Source organism: Impatiens glandulifera, chromosome 7, assembly GCF_907164915.1.
Source record: "Impatiens glandulifera chromosome 7, dImpGla2.1, whole genome shotgun sequence".
NCBI classification, from domain to species: domain Eukaryota; kingdom Viridiplantae; phylum Streptophyta; class Magnoliopsida; order Ericales; family Balsaminaceae; genus Impatiens; species Impatiens glandulifera.
The window spans coordinates 33,191,316-33,210,772 of NC_061868.1; the positions used below are offsets into that span (position 1 = coordinate 33,191,316).

At 31.3% G+C, this 19,457-nt stretch overlaps 3 protein-coding genes across 3 annotated transcripts; 2 read left to right on the forward strand and 1 right to left on the reverse strand.

Annotated features, from left to right (window-relative positions):
* The first annotated feature begins 2,293 nt into the window (after nt 1–2,293).
* LOC124945134 (fructokinase-like 1, chloroplastic) lies at nt 2,294–4,143 on the forward strand. Its single transcript, XM_047485514.1, has 2 exons — nt 2,294–3,141; nt 3,337–4,143. Exons 1-2 carry the CDS (start codon nt 2,362–2,364, stop codon nt 4,027–4,029), a joined length of 1,473 nt encoding a protein of 490 aa, XP_047341470.1. The 5' UTR covers nt 2,294–2,361; the 3' UTR covers nt 4,030–4,143.
* Nucleotides 4,144–5,259: 1,116 nt separating this feature from the next.
* Nucleotides 5,260–8,237, reverse strand: LOC124909766 (O-fucosyltransferase 19-like). Its single transcript, XM_047450411.1, has 8 exons — nt 7,699–8,237; nt 7,492–7,564; nt 7,316–7,386; nt 6,949–7,037; nt 6,719–6,851; nt 6,408–6,640; nt 5,686–6,162; nt 5,260–5,497 (listed from the first exon to the last, which is right to left on the reverse strand). The coding sequence occupies exons 1-8, from the start codon at nt 8,194–8,196 to the stop codon at nt 5,260–5,262; spliced, it is 1,812 nt and encodes a 603-aa protein (XP_047306367.1). The 5' UTR covers nt 8,197–8,237.
* Nucleotides 8,238–15,595: 7,358 nt separating this feature from the next.
* On the forward strand, nt 15,596–17,342 carry LOC124945554 (60S ribosomal protein L35a-3-like). The gene is made up of 5 exons (XM_047486007.1): nt 15,596–15,702; nt 15,774–15,809; nt 15,905–16,133; nt 16,221–16,263; nt 17,091–17,342. The coding sequence occupies exons 1-4, from the start codon at nt 15,671–15,673 to the stop codon at nt 16,260–16,262; spliced, it is 339 nt and encodes a 112-aa protein (XP_047341963.1). The 5' UTR covers nt 15,596–15,670; the 3' UTR covers nt 16,263; nt 17,091–17,342.
* Nucleotides 17,343–19,457: the final 2,115 nt, after the last annotated feature.

The window sequence follows — 19,457 nt, forward strand, 5'->3', positions numbered from 1 at the left end:
CAGTGTTTAAGTCATGTGTGTCTGACCGGATTTGTATAAGTGTTGTATTCAAACCAAATCTTCTAGTAAATATCTTTCTCAAGATCGAGAAGAAGGGGTGGTATAGGAGAGTTTGCTACGAACATCCATTAAAAACTTTGTGTCTTGTGTTCTTTACATTCCGAATCTTCCAACTCTTTATCTGCCGCTTCAAGTCTAAACAAGCAGTTCCTCACTTGACTTCGTTCAAGAGTTTATGAAGACTTGCGAAGAATAGAAAACATATATTAATTTCTAACAGAGTTAATGTCGAAGTGAATTTTTTCGTGGTTAACAATACTTGGTCAACCCCCTACTATTGTTGACTCATTTCCTAACAAGTGGTATTAGTGCGAGGTTTCTATTCTCAAGCAATCATATATTATCATGTCTTTCTCCAACAAACTCCCAATGTTCTGCAAGGAAGATTATGATGATTGGAAAATTCGTATGCAAGCATATTTGGCTGCTCAAGATGATGATATGTGGTTTGTTATCAATGATGGCCCGATAAAGATTAAGAAGCCAAGATGCAACTGGACAACCGAAGATAAGAGAATGGTCAATCTAGACAACGTGGCCAAAAACATAATGTACAAAACTCTTGACAAGAAAATGTTTAGAAAAATCTAAACATGTTCCACTACCAAGGAGATATGGGAGAAGATTAGCCAACTTTGTGAGGGAAACGAACAAACCAGAGAGAATAAGCTCATGGTTGCCACTATAAAGTTCGATAACATCAAGATGCGCCCAGGGGAGTCGATGAACGAGTTTGACGAACGCTTCACCAGCATTGTCATTGAAATTTCCACTCTGAAAAAGTCTATGGTAAGAAAGAAGTCATCGTTAAGGCGTTGAAGGCTTTTCCTAGTGCCTAGGACATCAAGTCAACGATGATGAGGGAGTCTACAAACCTTCACAAGATCGACCTGTACAATCTTTTCGTTGATCTAAAAGTCTACGAGTTTGAGATGAACTCGAGAAATGAGGAAGAGCCATCAACTTCCATCATCACTAAAACCTTAGTGACTGCTGAAGATCTTTCTTCATCAACAACTGCAAAGACTACTGAAGAGATCAGCAAAGATGCGATGTCTTTATTTATCAAGAAGTTTGGTAATATATGAGGAAGAATCAATCTAACTCATCTTTCAATAATAACTCTAATGACTCTAAGGCTAACATACAATGTTTTAATTGTGATACTCTAGGTCACTATAAGTCCGAATGCCGAAAGCCAAAGAGAGATGACAAGAAACATGATGATCAGAAATATAAGGAGGATCATAAAACATCCAAGCATAAGAAGGATCAGAAGATGCTGATGGAAGTGGAAAACAAAACAAAGTGGGATGACAGTGATTCAAATGACTCATCATTAAGTGAAGCGATGATGAAGATGTCAAGTGCTTCATGGCAAACTATGAAGATGTCTTCGACTTCTTCTCGGAAGAGTTCACTTGAGAAGACTTGATTACTACACTTAATGACATGGTCATTGAGTACAAGAAATCGCACAATGAGAATAAGCAAACATCATCGTCTTCTTCAATTCAATCTCCTAATTAGGGTAGTTATGATATAGTTTTGATAATATTCTTTTCGTTTGTAATCTCTGTTATTTGTTTTTGCGAATGCTACTAATTAGTTTCTTTAAGGTCTTTTGATTGTTATCTTTTAATCATAGTTAGAGTCTGTCTAGTTTAAATTATTTACCCTCCCACTTTTTGATATTTTTAATGACATGATGTTAACCTTTTTTCCAAAATTATATATTATTGTAAAAATTATATTGTTAATCATTAATGTAAATAAATATTATTTTAGATAATCTTACGATTGTACGAGTTTACATATGTAAAATATTTTTGCGTAAACTCTCGATTTTAATAGTCTTGGTCCTATATGTACATTCACATGATTTATATGAATTTATTATTATTTCGGTCATATATGTAGATTGCCCATTAATATTTGACATGACATTTTAATTGTCACTCAAAACATTTAATAAAACTTTTTTCGACAATAATTTTATTGATTCGTTATTTACTCTACACACTCATTTTTCATAAATTCAAATGAGTTATCAATTATTTATTTTAATTTTGTACTAATTAATTATAAATTTTAATTAAATAAGAATTAATTTTTTTAAAAAAATTATAATTTACAATTTTATTTAAAATATCATAAATATTCCAAACCGCCCGACCGAGTATTACGGGTTATTGCCCGATTGATCCACGACCGGACATTGCTGAAAAACCCAAGGGAAGTAAAGAGACAGTTAAGGTGAAGAAGAATGAACGGATAAACCCTACTGTCCGAACTTGAAGAATGCTCAACGGTCACCTCCTTCCCTCTTCCCTTTCTCTTCCCTATCATCTCCATCGTCCCTTTCTATTCCCCCCATTTCCAAATCCATGCCGCCAATCTCTCTTCTTCTTCAAACACCCACCAAAAGCATCCAATAACGACGCCGACCCATCTCCCCCAAAACCCTCCACTCGCAGGGGCCGCAAGAAGAAAACCGATGATTCGCCGTCTCCTCCACAATCGACCACAAACAAACCTACTCGTTCTCGAAAATCACAAACCCAGAAGGGTTCAATCGACGAACAGGAAATTGCAAGTACAAATCTTGATGAAATCGACGAAGACTACGACGACGGGATTGATTTCCCTTATGAAGACCCACCTTTGGTTTGCTGTTTTGGGGCCGCGCAGAAAGAGTTCGTGCCTAGTGTTAGAGTATCAGAGGAACAAATGGACCCGGACATCTATTCTCAGTGGAAGATGCTTCAATGGAACCCACCTGAGTTCGTGAGGGCTCCGGGAGGGTCGCCGTCAAACGTGGCGATATCGCTCGTCCGGTTAGGGGGAAGGTCGGCGTTCATGGGTAAGGTCGGGGATGATGAGTTTGGTGAGGAGATGGTGCTTTTGTTGAACAAGGAAAAGGTTCAGACAAGAGCTGTGAAATTCGATGGAAATTTTAAGACAGCTTGTGCTCGTATGAAGGTTAAGTTTGAAGAAGGGAAGATGAAGATGGAGATGGTTAAAGAATCAGCTGAAGATTCTCTGCTTATCTCTGAGATTAATCTTGCTGTTCTCAAAGAGGTAACTCATCCAACATTTCAATTTGACTCTATTAGCTAACATTTCAATTTGACAAATTTAGTTTATGATTTTAATGATGAGAAGATTATTATTGATTGGATGGTGGGTATCTGAACTTGATCTCAAATCCTACAAATTTGACTATTTCTTTGAATCTTGATTAGTCTCCTTGTTTGTTCTTGTAATCCATTGCAGGCTAGAATGTTCCATTTCAATTCAGAGACTCTAACTTCACCATGTATGAGTAGAACCCTTTTCAAAGCCATATCATTATCAAAGAAATTCGGCAGCCTCATATTTTTTGATCCAAACCTTCCGCTACCCCTATGGAAATCGCGAGACGAGACAAGGAATCTCATAAAGAAAGCATGGGAACAAGCTGAGATAATCGAAGTATCGAAACAAGAACTCGAATTTCTTCTCGACGAAGATTACTACGAAAAGAGGAGAAACTACGTTCCTCAATACTTCTCCAAAACCTACGAACAAACCAAGAACAGAAGAGACTACTATCATTACACCCCCGACGAGATCTCTTCGTTATGGCACGATCGGTTGAAACTTTTGTTTGTTACAGATGGAACCCTTCGGATACATTATTACGCCCCTTCTTTTGATGGGGTGGTAGTTGGGACGGAAGATGTGCTTGTAACTCCGTTTACTTGTGATAGGACAGGATCGGGTGATGCTGTTGTCGCTGCTATAATGAGGAAACTAACGACGTTTCCTGAGATGTATGAAAACCAGGATGTTTTGGAAAGGCAGCTTCGGTTTGCTGTTGCTGCTGGGATCATTGCACAATGGACGATTGGTGCGGTTAGAGGGTTTCCAACAGAAAGTGCTACACAGAATTTGAAAGAACAGGTTTATGTGCCTTCAATGTGGTAAGTTTTGATTATAAGATTATTATGTTGTAATTTTTGTTGATGAGGATTTTTCAAGATGTCATTTCAGAATATATAGAATTTAATAGAAGAAGATTCTTAGTGTTTGGCTTCTTCATATTCTTGTTTATATTGCTACATATGAGTTATAATAAAGGATATAAATTGAGTTAGGATTAATTTGGCTAGTTTTGTTACATATAAAAGAAGCAAAATGAGCTGATTTCTTATAATAAACTAGGATAGTTTGTAGACAGGAATAGTATCCTCGAAGTTTTTTTTTTGTAAGAAAAATTTGACTTACAGTTCTCATTAAAATGTCTCAAAATAGAGAAACGACTTAATCGTTTTGCGTAACAAACATTTGTCTTGACATATTCGGTATTTTCAAACTGAATTAATCAATTACATGAATGTTAAAGAACAGTACATAGTGTGAATCTATTTATCTCGCGTTGGATTAGATAATTTTTGTGACTTCGGCCTAATAAATATTCACATTTCTCGATACTGATTACGCTTTGACATATCCTGTTTGTTTTAGCGGCTTACTTTATGATTGGATTTCTGGCGTGGTGGGGTTTCACACCTTACCTTCACCCTTGCTCTGCATATAGTAGTCCATTAAGTTATATTATTTAGGATCCTCGGGTTAAGTCCACCCAAAAGCAAATCTGATTGGGTCTTATTGTACTTGGGTCCAATCAAGTTTTGATTCAAGCGGATGAATCATTCAATGTCACCTATATGAAATGAAATAGTGGTTTATCATCTTCGTAATATATAAACAATCACGTTATATTTGGAATGGTCCAATTTTAAGAGATGTACACAAACATATGATATGTGGAACTCAACATGTGATGCTTTGGCATGAAAAACCGATGTACCTTCGTGGTCAAGAATCCATAAAAATGCTAAAAAATCTAGGTAAACAAAACCTAAACAGAAGATTTACTTACACAGCTATTATGGGATTGACTTCTCATCACCATAATATAGTTTATAAACTAACATTTATAGTTTCCTAAAAGCTTCACCTTAATCTATCAGAATTGTTGCTATCAACATTCCTAATCATCTTCTTCACAGCCAAGGAGGAGTACTCAGCCTCTATCTGTGTTTTCATTTCTTTGTAGATCATGAAGCTTTAGAGTTTTTGCAAAATGCACAATAGCTTGGCCATCGTGATCCCATTCACTTTACATTACAGTTGGAGCTGATGACACTATTGTCATTGAGAGGCCGTTAGATGATTTTTGTGCCTAGTTATGTTGTTGGTTTGCTTATTACAAACACAACCAGGGAATGGATTTGCATAGAAATTCTCCTCTATTCTTGGGGCCTCGCCCGGTTTTCTCAGGTAAGGAGCTCCCAGCCTATCGTCATGTAGTCTCTTGATTTCAGATGAAAAATCGTCCCATGATGTCTCCCCCTTGTCCAACTGATCGATCAGTCTAACAATAGTTTGTCTGAAAAAGCAAAAATAAGGAAATTTATTATCAACACATTGCTTAGGTTTATTGGAAACTCTTTTTGGATCTGGTTTGGGTTCCTGATGTGTTTAACAGTTCTGTTTGTCATCTAGACTTAGATTTAGATCCAAACCCTGACCCAAAAAGTGTTTTCAAATGGGCTTTCTAAAAACAGTGGTTCAAACCTGTCCGGGTTTATGGTTTTCTTAAACCCTTCAAATCTCCGATGCCCTTGCACTGCTTTCGCCATGTTCCCATCATACGTATACACAAACACGTCACTTTCCATTGCCATAATGTAGTCCAAAGCTGCTAGCCGATTCTGATATCGCTTGAAAGGCTTCAACTCTTCTTCGGTGGCTAGGGTGTGATGGGAGAAGACGTTTGGGAATTCTGATCGAAAAGCTGACATGCTTCCTCCTCCAAAAATCTCACCTGCCACTATATATATTGTGGTTGATGAAGGGTACCCCATGGCTTTCAGGAATAAGGCTGACTCTCGAGGGGATGAAGGACATCCCCCTTGTAACCGCCTCTCTTCGCTATTTATTTCCTTCTCCTTCCAATGGTGTACTCTGTATCTCATAACACGAAGTTCCTCAGCTTCCTCAACTGTCAAATTGTGGCTGCAACCCGTAAATGCAAGCATGTCTTTCTCGTACCTAGATGAGCAACAAATAAACCAAGATCAATAACGTGAACCACCTAAGAAAACCAATAATTAATTCGGTTTAGGGTTTAACAAAGTATCCAATCCTCATTTTCATTATTCAATATTCAAATCATCAAATCAAATATATTTTTCTCTTTTCTAAAAAAATGTTTTTTTTTTATAAAATAACCAATTTTTTATTCAATAACCCAAGATTGAACAAGCTCATAAATTTTCGAAAATGCACCTACTAACCTTAAGTGGAGGGCGATGTAGGGTTCATCGCCTTTCCTAAGCCTATTGACGAGTTTCTTTCCAAGTGTCTCGATCTCGTCAGTATACCTAAGGGCTTCATAATTGGCCCGACACCTAAGCCTTTGTATGGAGGGTGCAAGCCCATTATTGACGATCCGAGAATCAGTATGAGTAAACTTGAGAACCTTGTGATGCTTTAACAACTTACGCATTTCTACTCTATAGTAGCTAGCCTACATATTCAAAAATAAGACTTTAATGAAGGACCGTCCAAATGACCTCGAATCAAAATCTAGGTCAACGGGACATACCTTGGACCACGAAACCGGGGCCTTGTGGAGGGGCTTAATAGCTGCATGACTTGCCGGAAGAGCTTCAACTATCTCAACATCATCTTTTAAAACATCGATAAAGTGTTTCCAATCAAATATGTCTTTGAACCCACTTATATAGACAAAAAAAACAAAAATTATATTTAGAAAAACAAGACCAATTTGATTTATATAAAGGATTCATAACATTAAAGGGAGATAACATGAACCTTGGATCAGTCCAAAAGGACTCATGGTCAAGAGAAGGAAGAACCAATGTAGCATTCATGATGCTTGCAATAGCAACCATATCACATATCTGCCACCATTCATTTCAATTAGTAAATATTTCATATACAAGAACATCAAAATTTTCAGATTTAGATCCAAATTAAGTTAAATACAGTTGTTAATCATAAGATTTGGATGGGTTCTCAAATGCAACTTAATCAAATAACTCCTCTATACATATAAATGTTGCATTATTAGTACCAAATGCCGTTAAAATCGTTAGTTATATCATCTGCAATCGCCTAAACTCGATACGTTCTTCAAATCAATCATAGACTGAAACATTAATAAGTTTAGAAATCTTACTCCGGTTCTCATCTGATTCAATCCCCCGTTGGCATGTACCAAAAGATAACCGTTTGATCGAGGGCGTGTTCCTGAAATCAATCCAATCCGAAATTAGAAAATAAGAAACAATTAAGAAAATACAAATGAAGCAAATACAATCAACAAGAACAAGAAAAAATAGCAATATGGCTTACTGATTTTATTCTTTGGCCGACTAATACATTGATAATATCCATCACTATTTGGTTTCATCCATATCTCCTCTGTCTGCCAACATAGAAAAAAACATAAAGAATTTCAGCTTAACTCAAACAAGTCACATCACCAAACCTAATAACAATTAGGCAAAAAGAATCCTTAGTTTCTTAAAGAAATGAAATCAAATTAGGAAACAGAGTAACCTTAAAAACATCAAATAACCTTAAAAGAATCAAGAACATCAAATGAATATGGAAACTACTAACCGGAAGTTTCTCCGGCATGATAGCACCGGCAGAATCATCAACATCAGATTCAACCCTTTGAGATATAATAAAATGTTCACTTCTAGTTTGCAAAATATAACGTGAATTCTCCCTCCTTTCTCCAACAATCTCCAAACTCCCACCTCCACCACCCGCCATTAACGTACATTTAACAAAAACAGAAAAAGCCATCATCATAATCAAACCTACAAAAACAGTCCGACCCAGATTCCTCCTCGACAATAAACAACTCCAAATCGATTGAATCTTTACAAAAAACTCCTTCGTCGGACGTTGTCCGCCGGAATCATCTTCACCATCCTTATACGCATCCAACAAACCCTTCTCCGTATCGGTCGTATCTCCAACACGACGACGATGAGGCCGAGGACTGGCCGGCAACGAGGCGGTGGCGGTGGCGCCGCCGCTAGACATTAGCCGGAAAAAATACCCGAATCTCTCCAGAACAAAGATCAAATAATATATATATATATATATATATATATAATTTTGATAAGAAATGTTTAAAGATGATTGTTTTATCTTGTTATGTTCTTACCCAGATGCAAAATTGATCCTTTTTTCGCTGATTTGAGAAAGGATCGGAGGTTAAACTTTCTGCTACCGTTATTGCCATGAACGTGTAGTGTTGTTATAAATAGGATTATGTATCTATTCTTCTTTTTCTCTCTCACACACTCAAACACACACACATAATAAGACCTTTCGCTCCCACTTCGTGTTTTTTTACGGATTTTTTTTTTTTTTTTTTAAATTAATTTATCACAATGACGAGGTAAACTCTCAATAGTATGTAAAGATCATTTCCTAATTTTATTTTTATTTTACTAAATTAATAATATTGATCATTTGATAGTGTAATAATTTTAATATTGTTTAAGTTCTTATTATTATCTCCTGATTAATGGGGAAATGAAATAGTCAATTGAGAATTTGAGCATATGGACAAGAATTTAATAAAACTATAATACCAAATTATCTAAATTGTTTTCATAAATATATATTTTAAGTTCATAATATATGTTGTGTGATATTTTTCTTATGTGTTATGCTTTATTTAACTTGACCATTAGTATCTCTAATAGTTTATGTACAATTTTATCAAATTCATCCAAGAAGGGCAAGATATATAAATTAAGTCTAGATTTGTACACTTAATTTATTAAGAATTATAATAATACAAAAAAAATGAGGGGATGTGTTAGAATATAGATATATTAATATTCATTTGTAATGTAAGAATATTAATGTTTAAGTTCTTATCTCCTAATTATTTGGTAATGAAATAGTCAATTGAGAAATTGAGGATATGAGCAAGAATTGATATTTTAGTAAACTAGAATACTAAATTTGAGTTGATTTAGGACTCTTTGCTTATTTCATAAAAATATTTAATGTAAAATAATGAGTTGTCAAATGAAAATTAACCGGGTCTATTAGCCAATTCACTTAGACCAGTTTTGGTCAAATTAATAATTAACATGTTAATAATTTAGTGTTATTAAATATATTTTAAATAAGTTTATCTTATACATTGTTATTTAAATTTAATTTCAATGTCTTATCAGGGGCAGGGGCCCACCCGATTCGACCGACTTTTGGATAACAAGAAGGCGAGTTCAACTCGCAACCTAACAAAAACAAGTACAACTCTTTAACCAACTAGGCTAATAAAATTTTACATTTTAAATTCAACACCAAATTTGATGAATGCGGAACGTTGTAACAATATATTTTTAACCATAATCTTCCTAGTTGTAATAATAATCATAATACTGATAAAATTATACCATTTCAACTAAGAGGAAGAGGATTTTAACTTGGAGACACCTTTTACATTTTATTTTTGGGTGCCTTTCTTAATTTTATTTTTTTAAATTGGAGGAATTATGAAATTAAAATTATATCGATATTTAGGTATAACGATTGATATAATTCTTAACTTATTACAAAATTCAAATGAACGAATCTTGTCTAAAAACTAAATATTATTGATGCAATTTTTAATTTAAGTGTCACGAATATTGGGTAAGAAATCATATGTATCCGCTTTGATTATTAAAATTTCGGCATAATTTATAAGTTCAATCAGAAGAAAAACAACTATTGATTCAATTATTGTGTAAAGGGTAAATTTATATTTATTTTCTTACAAAAAAAAATACTTACATTTATAATATTTTTAATGAGAAAAAATATAAAAATTATAAATTTGGAGATTGAGTTAGAAAATAATTAATAAATTGAGCAAAAAAATCTTTTGAAATAATGATAGGAAATATTTCCATAAATCTATGAAAGAATTTGTATTTTTAGTAAACGTAGTAAACTAATCATGGTTATTTTTTTATTTGGAAATTACTTAATTCACATGTGAATTAAAAAAATGGACGTGGAATAAATAGAATTTATTTGTGTATAATTTCTGTGTATTTATAGATAGTAAGATCAAGAGATGTAACGGATTCTATTACTATGAATAGGTAGTATATCCATCTTCTAGTTATTGCTTAATGGTAGAAAAATCGATTATAAAATGCATAATTGCCAACAAGTTACATAAAAACAAATTGTTAAAAGTTTAGTGGTTTTGTCTATCCAATTTCTTGGTTAAAAAAATAAAGAAGATAATTGAGATGATCTACTCAATTAAATTCAAATGTTACATGGTGCAAAACTCTTATTTGGTCATTTAGTGATCATATAGTAGGAAAGAAACTTTAGAATATTTGATTATAGAAGTTGAGAGAGCCCGAATTTTAAGAGTCTCTTGCAAACAAATTACATCAATTCAACTAGATAACAATCACTTCCCGTGAATGTATTGTCGATATTCTCGAAAAGCTCAAGATAAAAATAATGATGTTTTATGTGTATCTTTCATTCGTTTCTTGATTCTCGTGTGTTATTGTGAATCAAGAGTATTGAGATTCGAAGAGGTTGTTTTTCATATACATAACAAGCTGACCTTGTCAACGTTGTTATTTTTAAAACAATCCTTAGAGGATTATATCAACTCAAATTACAAATAAATAAAAGAAAAGTGATAACTTTAATTCAGAACTAACACAACCCTCAAGATCAAACAAAACTATAAATGAAATCTGCAAAGTAAACCGACTATCAAACACTAGCAAAATCTGAAAAAGTGTAGAAAAACATTAATGTAGCATCATAGATTTTCATTTTTCAGACTTAGGAATCAAATTGAATAGTTTCTCAAAGTTGATTAAGTTGGTTCAAACTTCAAAGGAGTTAGAAAAAAAAAACTTGGAGAAGGTGCAATAACACCTATATATATATGATTCTAAAAGATGCACAAACAGATTTGTCTAGACATGATAGTCAAAAAAAAAAAAAAAAAAAAAAAAAAAAAAAAAAAAAAAAAAAAAAAAAAATTGAAAGTTCTAATACAAAAAATCTCGTTGAATGAGTGAAAGATGTTCAAATTTTTTTTTGCATCCGCAACGTCATTATTAGGCATAAAAGTCATGCAAACACGAAATTATTTACAATATTTAGGTACATATATTATTTTATAATTGTATATTAGTTGTTAACATAATAAAGATTAAAGTCCGATTAAAGTTATCTATTAAAGTATAAATGTTATAAACTTATTTAGACATCTATAATAAATATGGGGACATATTCGTGTAATGTGTATATTAGGGTTAGGTCCCCAACCCATATCGATAGCCTACCTATTTATATTTCTCTCACCAGACAAAAGGTATTTGTTCATCTCTCAAGAACACTCAAGAATGACTATCGATATCGGGTTGGAAGACTTAAACCCCACTCAGATCAGACATTCTGATCCAGGTGCATATCCAGAACTAAGATATCCAAGATCGAGAGAAGATTCGAAGAATAACGAATGACTTAATGCACCGTTCTTCATTAAGGATTCATTTATGTTTCCGCAACTAAAGATTTTCTCAATTTATGGACATAGAATAATAAGATTATAGAACTAAAGACTAAATATTTAGATTAAAGATTCTAACAAGATGTATCAGAGCCTCTTTATGTCGATTTATTGAGATTCAGATTTATAAAATTCTTTAAGAATATGAATAGACATTCATACATGTTCTTGATCTAATTTTGCAAGTTTACAGAATTAGAAACAATAAATCTTTGACGTTGTAAGCACTAAAAATCTACATCCCAATTTATAATAATAAAATAATGTTTTTAATTATTTTTAAATAAATAAGATCAAAATAATTAACCCCATGGTCAAAAATTTATTTAAAATAATTAATTATGATTAATTAACATATTAATTAACATATTAATTAATCAAATTAATTAAGGGTTAAGGCCAAAATAAATAAATAAAATATTTGAGATAAATATTGTACCCAATGTCTCAAAATAATTTTAGAAAAATAAAAGGACAAAAATAAATAATTAAGAGTGAATTTTGTATTCAATTCACCTAAAAGAATTATTTATTTAAATTCTAAAAATATATATAAAAAAAATAAGTTGATAAAATATTTGTCATATTTATTCTAATATTTTGTATATTCAAAAAGATCAAATTTAAAGTTAAAAGGGTGAAAAAAATAATTTTCAAATAAACCCTTAAGGTTTTAAACAATATATATATATATATATTCGGGTGTAGTCGAAAACAGATGGATTTGTTGCAGCAGGAGTCGCGTCCATTAGATGATCGATGGGTCCTCATCCAACGCTCCAGGCGTTTTCACACAATCAGTTGTAGTCAAGCAGGAGCGCGCACGCGAAGCAGCGGAGTAGTAAACGTCTGTCTCCCCGAGCGTTACCAGATATTATCAAAATCTTTTAAAAATAATGTTTTATTTTAAAAAGTTGTATGACACGCAAACCAATATTAAAACTGTCGAACCTCGAGCCACTCCGTGTCCCTTCTATATTGTCACATGTCAACCAAACAATACTAAGCTACGGAAGCTAGATGAATTTACCCGTCAAATACAAATTGTAGACAAATAATCAAAAATAATAATTTATTTTTATTTAAATATATCGCAAATTAAGTTTTAAATAGATTTATATATATATATAATAGATTTATATATATATATATAATAGATTTATATATATATATATATATATATTTATTTAAAACTTAATTTGCGATATATTTAAATATAAATAAATTATTATTTTTGATTATTTGTCTACAATTTGTATTTGACGGGTAATTAATACTTTTTACACTAAAAAATAATTAAAAATAAATTAATCTTCTTGATTATTTATCTACATTTTATATTTAACACACAATGATGAATAATATTTTTATATTGAAAATATAGTTTTAACTTATAATAAAAAAGGTCTAATGTTATTTGTGAATTTTAAAAAAAAAATTAAAAATTTGAAATTTTATTAGTTATAAAATATATATACAACAACATGCATATACAAAATTATAAATAAAATACATCAATCATAAGTGGTCTGATGATTAAAGTGATCATCTTTCACACTCGAGACAAGAGTTTGAATCCTTACAAATACAAATTTAAATAAATTATATTTTTCAATAAGATGCCCACACTCAAGATAAGAGTTCGAATCCTTACAAATGCAAATTTGATACGGGATAAGAGGCTGGTAACAATGGATTATGAGGTCGATTGAGGCGATGGTTAATTTATCGAAGGATAAGAGACCGATAATATTTGTTTACTAAGGATAAGAGACTTGTGAAAGTGGGATTGAGATTTGTGGTTAGATTGTCGAGGGATAAGCAAAAAATCGCGAGGTTACGAGATTAAAGATCAATTGAGATTGGTGGTTGGATTGTCGATATAATATATGAGACCGGTAACATTGGGATTTGGTTGATTGAAATTGATGGTTGGTTTACCGAGGGATAAGAGTCGATAATAAAGGATTGTGAGGTCATGCGATTAAAGAGGTCGATTAAGATTGATGGTTGGTTTACTAAGTGATAAGAGATGTCGATAATATTTGTTTGCTAAAAGGATAAAAAACTTGTGAAATAATGAAAGTGTGATTGAGATTTGTGGTTGGTTTGCCAAGGGATAAGAGAGCGGTAACAAAGGATTGCGATGTCACGAGATTAGAGGTCTATTAAAATTGGTGATTGGATTGTCGATAAATAAGAAATCGGTAACATTGGGATTGAGATTTGGTTTACTGATGGATAAGAGGTTGATTGAGATTTTATGGTTGGTTTGATAAGGAGGGATAAGAGGCCAATAACATTGATTTGCCAAGAATAAGAGACTTGTAAAATTGTGTGATTGAGATGTGATTTATCGAGGGAAAAAAGACGTGTAAAAGTGTGATTGAGTTTGGTGGTTGGTTTACCAAGTGATAAGAGGTATGAAAGTTTGATTAAGATTCGTGGTTGGTTTACCGAGGGATAAAAGGCCGGTAACATTGGTTTGTCAATGATAAGAGATTTGTTGTTGGTGCCAAGGAATAAGATAAGAGATTAGTAATATGAGAGACTAACTGGAAAACAACAAATATTGGTGGTTAAATATATGAATGAGATTGTTGGTCTACCAAAAAAGTTAAGGTAAAGAGGTTAATGATATGGTGAGATTATTGGTTTGTCAAAAGTAAAATTAAAAGATGTTGGTACTATTGAGATAGTTTGGTGCAAAAATGAGGTTACGAGATAAGTTATATGAGAAGTCTATTATGTAAGAAATGACACTTTTAGTTGACCGAGAAATGAGTGTAAAATTAGTGAACTAATGAGAAAAAAGTTAAATGAATGTTTCATTATCAAATTTGTTATCATTTTTCTTTTTTTTTTATGAATAACAAAAACAATGTTGAATGAGAGGAGTAAGACGACTACTAAATTATCCCGACCATTAAAGCCCTCATGTTTAGACCATAAATATTGTCGAAAAATAATGAAGATAATAAAAATGATAATGATGATGGCGACAATAAAGATGTGAGTAATGTCTATTTCAACTTTAATTTGAGTGAAATTGAAAAAAATTTAAAAAATGAAGTACAAACAAAATTATTTGTACTTTCTTAATAAAGGATGAAACAATTTGTGAAATTTATCAATTTTTTCTTAAAATTTTAATATTTTAAATAAACATTTAGGTCTAAATTACAAGTTGAAATAAATAAATATAAATCATGTTAATATATTAAATGTCAATTTTTATTATAAGATTTACGCTTAAGAAGCATATTTTAAAAAATAAAATAAAATCGATTATATTTATATTTTATATTTTAAAAATTAGAAATTGTTTTTACTAATAATTTAGTGACTTATGCACGATAAATAATGTTACACTTCTAAAGAAAAGTTATCATTTTCTATTTTAGTAAGACTTAATTAAAAATAAAACTAAGCAGAGTCTTTTATTTTAAAAATTTATAAATGGTGGTCAACAATCCTTTAAAGTTTATAAAACACCGTCACTTTTATGTTAGTTTCTTGCCATAAACTTTTTTAACTACCTATCAGATTAGTCGGGTTTCTTTATTTTTATTTTAAAATATTTTAATCGATTCTCGACAACAATTTTATGTCAATAATTTTATAACGTAATGTTATTTAAAATAAGTATAATATTAACATTTTTAATGTTATAACGAAACCATCCTACTTGTTACAATAAAAACTCAAAATAATAAAATAATAAAAATCTCAATTAAATAAAGCTAAGTTATAAAAAAAAATATATATTATAAATGAATAGGTTAAGTATATGGATTATTTAATTGTTACTAGGCCTCTCGGCCCAATAGTTTATTTGCCTTTCCAAACTTAAGCCCATATCTCTCCATCATAACCTAATTAGTATATCAATGGTCGTCCTCTTCATTCAGTCGACCTTTGAGAGCTTCCATTTCTATCCAGAGCTGCACAATCGCCATGGTGAAGGGACGTCAAGGAGAATGTGTCAGGTTTAATCCTCTTTCCCTTCGTTTCTCTATAGATTCTTGATTTACTTACATTGATTACGTTCTTGTTCCAGGCTTTACACTCGTGGTACCATTCTAGGATACAAAAGGTACGATTTGTTATCATATCTCATTATAAATCGTAAATGATCTTCATAAGTGTATGTGGGTGTTCATCGAAACTAATTTAATTTGATGGGTTTAGGTCGAAATCCAACCAGTATCCCAGCACTTCGTTGATTCAGATTGAGGGAGTGAACACGAAAGAGGAAGTGACATGGTACCAAGGTAAGCGTATGGCTTACATATACAAGGCCAAGGTGAAGAAGAACGGATCTCACTACCGTTGCATTTGGGGAAAGGTTTCTAGGCCTCATGGTAACAGTGGTGTTGTTAGAGCTAAATTCAAGTCTAACCTCCCTCCCAAATCTATGGTAAATTTCATTTTTTTTCTCTTTTAGATCACATTTGTATTGGTATATTGAAGGATTATTCATTATATTTCTCTCTTCTTTTTTCAGGGTGATAGAGTTAGGGTTATGATGTATCCAAGCAACATTTGAGGTGAGTTCTTTAATATGTAGTATACATGTTACCTGAGAATGTATTCATTAGGCTGAAAACAATCTTGCATTCAATTGAATAAACTGGCCAAATCACTTAAAAATGATGCCTTATTTTGCTTTGTGACCTCTTAGTTTTGTTGTCTCAATCCTTTAACTTTCTATTCCTTTTTCTTTGTTTTTGCTGTTGAATATTTATCTGCCTGGAAAATTCCTTGAAAACTTACAAGGATTTATGTGCCAATGATGAAAGGGGTTAATTCTTTGTTTATGATCTAGACAATGATTGTTCTAGATTAGTTATCCATTTCTTATTTGTTTTTATAGATATTGTGTGCTTTGTTGTATACAAAACAATATAAGTTGTTTTCAATGTAGACCCATTTTGTGTTTGAATTTGTTTATTGTAGTTCCTACCTAGGAAAGAACTATAGTTATGTCTTAGTTGTTTTTTTGTTCACCATTTGAAAAAAATGCTTACAAAATATAAGTTCTTAACAATTGAAGAAGAACCAATATGTTGGTTGGCTTCTTTGTTATCAAGTTTGTTTAGGTACACATGTTTGGATAGTTCATCAATAACATGAAAAAGTAATGATTTTTCTTGATCTTAAATAGTATTTGTTATTTTTAAGATGAATTCCCATGTTTTATTTACCCTCCTGTTTGATTCTTGATCTTAAAAGATTAAGTCTATTTGCATAACATAGTTCCTATATGGAACACAATATTTGAATATGTTTTTGTATCATCCAGATTCATAATTTCTTGTAAATTCTGCCTGTTAAAATGTGGCAGTTGCTCATAGATTTTATTTGGATGTTGCAGGTGGTGTTAACTATGGGTCCATGATTGAGTGATGAAAATCTGTGTGTGAAGACATTTGATTGATCTTGCTTTGGTTTTGGATCAATTTTATCATCAAATCAAATTTTTATTTATTTTTGGCACTTTATTTTGGATATTTAGAGTTGAACATGTCATATCAGTGGTGGATTTTATTAACTTATGAGAGATATTGTTCTCAAATCTGCATTGTCTTTTTTTGTCTGATTTAAGCTTTCAAATTTTTTTGATATTCTTGGCTCCCATTAAGATCAGTTTCCACCTGCTTACATGAATTTGAAATCCCTACTATGATGGCTTGAATTTGAACTGAGATATGTTTTGTTTTTTTTCTTGAAGATTCTAAACGAAAAGTCCCAACCTCAGCTTGAACCTTATAATTTGTTTCTATTGTGTTAGCAAAACATGCTCGTTTTGATGAAGTTATGAAACTGAAATCAAAAGTGGGTGTCATGTGGTTGAATTTGGGATGAACAGGGATTCTAAGAATGAGATCCAAGGATCTGTCTAGATATTGATGAAGAAGTCATCACCACTTCCTAGCAAAAGTTTTTTATTTTAAGAAGATTTTCTAGAGAAATTGGATCCATTTTTTATTTCAATTTTTCAATTTTTTTGAATCTTAATTCTATTTAAAGAGAAATATATGTCAAATTAGTCAAATTTATTGAAGTTTTGTGAGGGGAAGTTATTGTTAAATTATGACTTTTTTCTTTTACAAGAAGTCCAAAATTATGATTTGTTCCAAATTCTTTAATTGGCTTACAAAAGTCACTCCAAATTTAAAATAATGATGTATTTTTTCCCAATAAAAGAACAGAAAAAGTCTTTTCAAATAACATCAATTTTTTGGTGAATTGAGTTTGGGAGGAGTCTAGTGATCGCATAAGTATCCATTGATTGTAGGAGATTTTTTTATGTGGATTGATAGTGCTGAACTTTTCTTTCGTTTAATTACGAAGTTCGAGTCACTAGGGTATAAGTTGGGAGACCAAAATAATTTTCAAGATTGTTTAATTTTTTAATGTTGATAGTTTCAATCACAATTTTTATATTCACTTTTGGTTTTTTTGAAAAAATATGGTACTTTTATCTTTATTGATTTGAAAGTAAAAAAAATTCAAAAATTTAAAGAAGATATTATTGGATGATTGGAAAGTTGAATAATTTTTTATCTCACGATACCGTCTACAAAGAGAAGATGAGAGCATGATGTACCTATTTTTGAAATGGTGATAAATTTAATTTGATTCGAATTTTCGGCATGATTTTTATTTTCGAGAAACGCTATAGAAAGAATAAAAAGAAAGGGGATAGATGATCCCTTGTCGAATATCAGGCATCAGTTTTTAAGGCTTTGTTGGAAATTATTTGGTAAGAAACATTGCAAAGATTAATTGGCCAAAATCATCAACTTTGGAAACATTACTTTTTTTTCCATCAAAAAAAAATATAGAGAATTTGTTTGTAAAAAAAAAATAAGAATAATGAAGGTTAGTTAACCAATGTATCTATTGTACCTTTATTTGTGATGCATTGCATGTCATTGTCAATTTTAAATTGGATTACACATTTTCAAAAACTACATAAGCAAATTCTAATGAAAATCAAATAGAGAGTAGCCTTGTGATATTTTTACAAGGCATTCAAATCTAAAATTCAAAAGATGCTATATAAAAATGGACAAAAATTATAATAAGAACCCAATATTCAATATCAACCTATAAAGGAAAAACAATAAAAATGTCACAAAATTTGTATGAGTTTAAGAAGAACAATAAAAATATCACAAAATATGTATGTGTTAGAAACTTTGTCATGAACTCCCTTGTAACAAAGGCTATATCCCAACACTTTCCCACAATCACGAGCAAATTCAAAAATAGATAACCTTTGATTTTAATAATGGTATTGTACACCATTACGAATCTATGTTTATGTTAGGGTTTGAGTGAGCCGGAAGTCCACTACAAAAAAATATAAAAAAATAATGTAAAAATCTTTTAAATTTTTTAAAATAAATCAATATTTTCTTTTCTAATTCATAAAAAATTAGCAAAATTTACGTTTATCTACTCATTTTATTCATAATTTTTATGGTAATTTTTTAAGTCCAACTCAACTCGAATTCATAGATTCGTCCTTATTTGTACGACAATAAAAAAAACTTATATATGTTCTGTAATATGATAAAAAAAACACTAACTTAATCTTTTTCACATAAAAACAAAACATATAACACAAAAATTAAAAATTAAAAATACAAATAAATAAATATAATATAATACTTAAAACAAAATGCATAACCTCCAAATGCAAAAAAAAAAATGACCACAATGTATTCCCGAA

Excerpts from the sequence above, each read along its gene's own strand:
- LOC124945134 (XM_047485514.1), top strand. The coding sequence starts at position 2,362 with ATGCTCAACGGTCACCTCCTTCCCTCTTCCCTTTCTCTTCCCTATCAT. Across the intron at positions 3,142-3,336 it reads ATCTTGCTGTTCTCAAAGAG|GCTAGAATGTTCCATTTCAA; the intron begins GTAACTCATCCA and ends AATCCATTGCAG.
- LOC124945554 (XM_047486007.1), top strand. The coding sequence starts at position 15,671 with ATGGTGAAGGGACGTCAAGGAGAATGTGTCAG. Across the intron at positions 15,703-15,773 it reads CGTCAAGGAGAATGTGTCAG|GCTTTACACTCGTGGTACCA; the intron begins GTTTAATCCTCT and ends TTCTTGTTCCAG. Across the intron at positions 16,134-16,220 it reads ACCTCCCTCCCAAATCTATG|GGTGATAGAGTTAGGGTTAT; the intron begins GTAAATTTCATT and ends TTCTTTTTTCAG.
- LOC124909766 (XM_047450411.1), bottom strand. The coding sequence starts at position 8,196 with ATGTCTAGCGGCGGCGCCACCGCCACCGCCTCGTTGCCGGCCAGTCCT. Across the intron at positions 6,852-6,948 it reads TCCTTTTGGACTGATCCAAG|TGGGTTCAAAGACATATTTG; the intron begins GTTCATGTTATC and ends TGTCTATATAAG. Across the intron at positions 6,163-6,407 it reads TACATCGCCCTCCACTTAAG|GTACGAGAAAGACATGCTTG; the intron begins GTTAGTAGGTGC and ends TTGCTCATCTAG.